At 37.2% G+C, this 7,635-nt stretch overlaps 1 protein-coding gene across 1 annotated transcript in view; it reads left to right on the top strand.

Moving 5' to 3' along the window:
• The window catches only part of LOC118333956 (ecto-NOX disulfide-thiol exchanger 2-like), a 158,340-nt gene that overhangs the window by 113,088 nt on the left and 37,617 nt on the right, over positions 1-7,635 (top strand). Inside the window, exon 5 of the mRNA XM_035669776.1 lies at positions 5,455-5,661. Coding sequence (XP_035525669.1) covers positions 5,455-5,661 — 207 coding nt within the window. The remainder of the gene's footprint in view (positions 1-5,454; positions 5,662-7,635) is intronic.

Here is a 7,635-nt window from a genome sequence, read left to right as displayed (position 1 = left end):
TGCATGTACAAGAAAGTAGCATAGCTTTCATTATCCAAATGTTTGCCTTTGTCTTGCTCTCTCTGGCAAACTCATTGATGTCATTACACTTTAGCCTTACAGGTTAAATATTCCAATTTTACACATGAAAGTCTGTTTGCAGGTCTTGATTAGTACTAATGCATGTGTGAACAAAGTTGTATAGAACCGTTTGTGGCTCCAGAGGGAGATGTGGTAAGTCTCATAAATCGCCTCAAGTGATGTCACTTGAGTCAATGTCAGTTGGGGCTCAAGATTAGCTTGAAAGGTTGAAAAAAGTTTGAAAACTAAATTAAAAGTATGTTTAACAGCCTTCTGAAACCCACCCCTTATGTCTGAAATTTTTTTGTCCCAAAATGTTGGTAGTCGAGTTGCATCGTGGGTAATGTAGGCCAATGGAGAATGAATGTGGAATTAAAAAAAGATTAAATCTCTGGTGCTTCTGCATCAATTTTTATCCTTTTTTTTATTAACTCTCCATTGTGAGGCTGACAGTATTATAGTTATTTTAGTGCATATTGGAGTACTGGAGAACTTTTAACAAATTATTACTTTCATAACTGCTTGAACTGTTCATTATTTTCAATCAATTATTTAGACTTTACAATGTGAGACGTGAAAATACGTATCACAAATTAATTGCGCCCAAAATTGCTTGTTATGTCCAACCAACAGTCAAAAACACTAAGATATACAATTTTAAAGTACATATAGCATTAAAAATCCGCAACTCTTTCGGTTTTTAGGTCTGATAAAAATTGATTAATGACTTGTCAAAATGGTCAGATTCTTTGTTGTTTTACTTAATTTGTCTTGACAGTAATGACTGTAATAAATGTAGGATTGTAAGCAGTACACTTGTACAATGAGCAACTCCGCCATTAGCCCCAGTTTCCAGGACTTGGACTTTTTCTTCCTCTCTTCACACAGAAAAACTTAAGATTTGATTAAACTTTGTCTCTCTTCTTCTGTCTCTTTTTCTTATTACTTGACTCCCATACACACAGACACAAAACCATTTTCCTTTAATGCCGAAGACCTACATTTCATTTGCTGCTTCAGGGAATTACTCTGTGAGTGTCTTTAATGGTCATCACTTCCTCCGGCTCTACTTTTTCCAGCACTTTTTCATCGATGTCAGGCTTGTCTGTCTGTAATTACCCTCAAGTAAAAGACCAAAGATGCCCTTCAGAACCTTCCTGTCTACGTGCCCACATTTCTAAAAACTCCCCAGTATAGATTTCATCCTCCTTTCAAAGCCAAACATTTGGTAATGCAGTCACATCTCTAGTGTGTCTGGTAAAAAAAAAAAAAATGTTGTTTTTTAAAGGCAAGCTTTTACAATACAAGGATGTCAGCTAAATGTCAGATTGTTACCTTGTTGTCCTTTTATATTGTCCTCTTCGCTCATCAGACGAACTCTGTCAGAAATTGTAATTTAATGCTGAATCGCGCAATGAGCAGCATGTTTTAGCTGACTGCAAAGTAAAGGCAGGGAAGCTATCACCTTGGTTTTGTCCTATGGTTGGTGTGTGTGTGTTTTCAGGATTTGAGTATGCCAGTGAGAGTGCAGTCATGAGTATGTGCATGTTCCAGTTTTAATGCCGTCATCATCGCCAAGGTCAGGGGACGAAGGCATTTGGGCTGTGTGCCAGAGCAAGCTGTGACATGACGAGGACAAAGCCATAAAGTACCTTTGATGTGTTTTACCATAACTTTGCTACAGGCTCTCCAGCACTAAAGCTACAGCACTGGATAATGGCTCCTCTTGGGCCCATAATTTAAAATTTCATGTCCAACCTTTTGAGCACTGAATGAAAAATACACTGTATTTTTTCTAATTTAAGAGATGATTGATAGAAAGGCGTATGATTTAGGCCGCAGCTTTAGAGCCACGGGAAAGTGATTTCAGCTCCTCTAAGTGTACAGCTCTGGTTGAGGTACTTTTCACCTAACTGCTGAGTCCAATTTGTTCTGTGTGTCAGTCAGCAAATGTCACTGTACTTTTGTGATGGCTGCTCTAGGAAAAAGAGATTATCTTCAGATTTTACATATGGGTACAATTTTTTGGAACATTTTAAGCTGTATTGTTCAGTTCACTTAACTGGACTATAACAAGTTATAGTCATACAGTATATGCTGTTTTAGCCTTATACTATAACCTTTATTTCTAATCGTTTAAATGGATATCTGTAATAAGGTATAGTAGTTTTTAACTTCATGGTACTATTTGTGGTTGACGAATATTATAACCTTCATGAAGGTACGATTTATTTCAGGAATGTCTGTATTAGACTGCCTTAGTTTTTAGCTAGGTGCATAAACTGACAGCATAGTGTGAAAGGAACTAACCAATTCTCATTTAAACTAAAGGGGAAAAAATATATTTTGTTAATCTTTTGTTCTGGTGAGTTTTGTGTTCAGACTGATTTATTAGAAATGAACTAAGAGCTGTAAGCTTTAAGTCAAATGTGCTGACACACATACACATAACTCAATCATTGGAAATGGTTTTGGTGATGTCAGACTGCATCCCCGGCACTACATGGACCCTGATCAAGAGCCAGTCAAATACTGATGACTGACAGCAAGTCGTGCTTCGTGTGTTTATTTTCATTTTCTGCTGTTCACAGCTCACGCTGAAATAACTGATTATATGCATTATTAGTTGAGAGTCGAGACAGCAGCTGGACCTAATATATCATGAATAATGATGAACAGGTAAAAACAGGAGAAAGAGTTGGCATATTGCTACTATAATATAACTTGGGGAAATTGTAACTGCTATTTTTCACTCACTTTTTAAAGGAATACTTTTTTTTTACATTTTAGAAATATGGTTGACATGAGTTGGATGAGAAGAAGAATGCTACTTTTATTTTCATGTATTTTTGCTAAGTGTGAAACTACAGCCAACAGATGATTAACTTAGGTTAGCATAAAGAACTAGAAACAGGTGAAAATGACAAGCTTGGTACTGTCCAAAGGTAACAAAGTCCCCATACCAATACACCCTAAAGATCCCTAATAAACACAGTATATCCTGTTTGTTTAATCCAAAAAAGCTGAGTTTATGTGCCAGATTATTTCTTGGCTGGGAACAGTGACTTTCAGGAGTCTTGTCCTCACATTGAGGTTGCCAGCTAACAAGTTAAGACTCCAGGACTGCACCAAGAAATAGTCCAATCCTCACTTGCTGACGTGCACACTTACAGTATTTATTACGAGATTATTTTATTAATAGTTTAGCATTTGAATTAATTCCTGTGGAAGCCCTACTTTGCTTTCACACCACAAGTGAGCTGCAGAGTTTGAATGATGGCTTTCACATGAACGACAAAATGAAACAACAAAATGAGCAAATGAGCGAGGGTCTGTTTGAACTGAGTTAAGCTTTATTCAGTACTAACATCAAAGCCCAAATGGTTTAGCGTCCATCAATTTCCCAGTTTCCTCTGTGCAGATGTAACCAGTCACTCATATCATCCATGGACATCCTGATCTTTTTGAGATTAGATCGGTCAACATTTATCTTTGTTCAGTCAGTTCAGTCAGCTTTGGACCATCGACATGAAAGGATCAACCTCTCTCTCTGGCCAGAAAGATTTGATTTTCCTGCTAGGGATGGCGTGACACAATTATCTCTGTAATATAAAAATGATTCAAGCATATTGTTCCATGTTATCACTTATCAGTCTATATTTCCATCTTTGTATGGTCAAAGAGAAATCTTTCCCCTCATCATTATCTCATCATCTAGTACAGTAGGCTTACCTCACTGGTTCGTGATTTGGTTTTGTTGATAACTGGCCTTCTTTGGGCTGCCGGGATCTTATCTAATATCCCATATTCTTGCTCCTGAATTCTGCCAGAAGGAGATGATGTTCATTGGCCTGGCTTGACATAGACACCAGTTTGATCAAGTAACCGTAAATCTAAAAAACAAAACAGTGTCTCTGTGTTATGTTTGATCGTACCCTAGATTATCTAATTAAAGAAATCACCAAGACTGACTTTTTCTTACCAGTGCAACATTGTTAAAATCTGGTATTTTCTGTCCATTGAGATGTTAATTCACACCTTTGTTTCATCCAGACTTGATTATTGTGACATTATGTTGTCAGGCCTGTTGCGTGCTTTCACTGGAAGTCTTCAAATGGTTCAGAATGCTGCAGCAAGAATTTTAGCTGAAACATTTTTACTGTAATTTTAGCTTCTCTTCATTATGTCCCTGTCCGTGTCAGATCTGACTTCAAGGTACTTCTGAGTACTTACAAAATTGTAAATGGGCAAGCCCCTTCATGTCTGATCTCCTTAATCACTATATTCTCTCTCATGCTTTCTCAGTTTTCAGTTATTTCTACAATTTTGATCCTGATTTTACATACTGTAATATTACTTTGTTGGTCTTTTCTGTACACGTTTATTACATCTCTCTCCTGAGTAATTCTTCCTCTGTTGCTTTTCCTGAGGTTTTTTTCGGGGGTTGGGAAGTTTTTCCTTATCTGAGTCAAAGGGTCTATGGATACAGGGTGCTGTACAGATTGTAAAGTAGACTCAACTTAACTTTCTCAGGTAACCTTTTTGTATGATTTTTTTTCTCACAGCAAATTTCTCAGCCTCAAAGCATGTCATTATAGGGTGGGAAAAGATGTGGAACTAAATGCACTACTATTGTCAAGAAGGAACACTTTAAGAGGTAGACACTGTAGATGTCATCCCATTTGGTTTGTCCTATTATATTTACATTACATTTTTATAGCTTCTAATTTTATAGCTTCTAATTTTCTTTTGCCAAAGTATATAGCCACACTTAGTTTCATGCATTTGATGGCTGTTACATGAGCACACAAGAAGAGACATATTCATCATAACCTCTGCTGTTCCAGCCTCATACTAAAACTTTTCAGATGTTTTCATCTAGCTTTTTAGGCTTTTTTACTCTTGAAAAGCAAAACTTTCTTCCAAACATTTTTGAGTGCTGGCTGCTAAAATGTTGCTGTTGAAACATTACTGACTAAGTATTAAGTAACTACTTACAAGTAGAAATGTGTGATGACTGAATCCAAATGGTTTAAAATTTTTGATGTGTTTACGCTTGCTTAGCTTGTCTCAAAAGTGATTATGATTTTTGTTGTATCCAGGAAGTTCTGAGAATCTGATTGTGAAAACTATTGAAATAATTCCAATTGTCCAATCTTGAGTTTTGGACTTTATAGTATTGTTTCAAAATGGAAGTCTTGATTATTGTTATATATTCACTTACATGAATTTAATAAATCAGTAATGTTATAATGTTATAACCTAATGTGAATCTGATCTTTCTTGATTAAAACTCATTTTGGAGCTTTAAAGATGTGTTAAATTACGACTACAGTTGTACCTTCAATTGAAATAATAGTGTCTCTTTTCTTTTTTCTTCTCCATGTTTGACAGACCTTCCGCCTCCAGCCACGAGGGAACGCCCTCCAGGGTGTAAGACAGTGTTTGTCGGCGGTCTGCCCGAGAACGCCACTGAGCAGCTCATCGTGGAGGTCTTTGGACAGTGTGGGGATATTGCTGCAATCAGAAAGAGCAAGAAAAACTTCTGCCATATCCGATTTGCTGAGGAATTCACTGTTGACAAGGCTCTCCTCCTCTCTGGTAAGCTACCTTCACTCTAAAACCAGTGTAAACTCCGATTCCCTAGTTTCTAAGTAATCGTGTAAAATATTCCGTCCTGTATGGTAAGTCTTTTAATAGATAAGCCATCTCTCACATATATTGTTGTTTTTCTGCCAAATCCTCACTGCCTTGCAAAGAAACCCCCAACAAACTACCAATCTTGTTTTTAGGCATGTATTGGTTTACATTGGGCTTAAAGGTCAGAGGATAACAGCTTTCTTTCTTACTCGCCTGGACAATATTGAATCTGTAGAGACCGCTTGTATTGTCAGTCCACTGCTATCAGTGCACCCGGCCCTCTCCCAGTGCCCCGGCAATCCTTCACCTCAGGTGGAGGAAGAATGATGAGCTGTTAACCTTTACTCTGATGGAAATGAAAGGGCTGATATCTATCACTCAGCACTACAATTCTCCAGCCTCACACATTCACATGGGACCATTTGACAGATGGATAAATAGATAAGGGCACAGATGGACAGATGGACGGAAAGTTTGCTGCACTCCATACAGATTGTTTGAAAGTGAACAACACAGGAAATATAGTTGAAGGAACAAGACAGTCATGCAGTCAGCTCTGGAAGACAGAATACAACTGAATTTAGAGTCTCCTGCTATTATACCAGTCCTGAGCCTTTTTATCATTTGTGAATTTTTTGTATTTTTTACACCTGAGGCTAGTGGAAATAAAAAGCTGCCGTTTATCCTTTCACTTTTATTCAGTGTTACCTCATATATTTCATGGTCCTAATGTGTTTTGTACTGCACTTCTTTTCTACTGTGTAAATGCAGGTAATTAGTTGTAATTTAAAAGGTCAAAATCCTTGTGCACCCTTTATCACAAATGTAAAAGATAAGGGATTAATAAAGATTTTTGAACAGATATCCAGTTAAAGTAGGACAATGGTGAGGTAAGCATAAGAGTAATATGCTTGTGACAATGTTTTGGTTAAGTCAAAAAGCAAAGCCGGCGTAATGACAGGTATTCTTTACAGCAGAATGCAGAATCTCTGTTTAAAAAGGACAGTTCCAATCCCTATGTTCCCTCATTATCACCCATGAGGTGTGAATGTGTGTATAAGATGGTGTTAATGGCCAACATACTGTAGATACTTTTTATTTATAGGTTGATAGTTTTAGGAGACTACTGGCTCAAGGTTCACAGTGGAGATAGCTTTGCTGGAAGGAGACGACTACTGAGCCTTTCTTCAACAGGCATAATGTTGTTTTCATTGTCGACAATCACCAGAAACTTTGGGTGTTTTTGTTTAGAGTACTCTCCTTTTTCCTGCTGTCTTCATACAGTATGTCCAGTAGTTAGAGTCATAAAGTCTTGGGATAAGCAAAAATGTTTTGCTCAAGTTGAAACATTTTCAGCTTGCATGGACGCATCTTCACCCCATGTTAGACCCCAATTATATGGAAGATGTCCTTTATATTGCATTACACTATCAATAGTCTTATTTACATGCAGTCAGAATCAAATTATAACGTTTGTTTGTCCGCCAATTAAACCCTGATGTCAGTATATATATACAAGTTAATGTTAGACAGTGTCTTTTCTAGACCACTAAGTAGTCAAAGAATGTCTCTCTTATTCAGTAACTGACTTAACTGCCTCTTGACTCACAGCATCACCTGCTTTAATAAATATTAGTTTATTAATACTCTTAATACTGCGTCACAAGACCAGACAAATGAATTTTCTTTTATTTAAAATCCTTTGGCCTGCTGCTTTTACTGCTGCTTGAGAAGAAGAACTCTCTCTTTCTGTCATGTGATACCAGCTTATGATTTTTTTTTATCTCCATCCAGCAGCGTCTCCTGCACATACAGTATGCCTTATATCTCTCCATGTGAATAGCTGGCCATGTATTCCCTCTTCACAAAGCTCATTTAAAACACCAGCCACTACAATAATACCCTCTGCATTATTTAATGTGTGTGTGTGTGTGT

Source organism: Morone saxatilis, unplaced genomic scaffold (genome assembly GCF_004916995.1).
Source record: "Morone saxatilis isolate NCDOM2014 unplaced genomic scaffold, NCSU_SB_2.0 Contig22, whole genome shotgun sequence".
Lineage (NCBI taxonomy): Eukaryota > Metazoa > Chordata > Actinopteri > Moronidae > Morone > Morone saxatilis.
The sequence above is the reverse complement of the archived record's forward strand: the minus strand, read 5'-3'. Positions and strand labels throughout refer to the sequence as shown.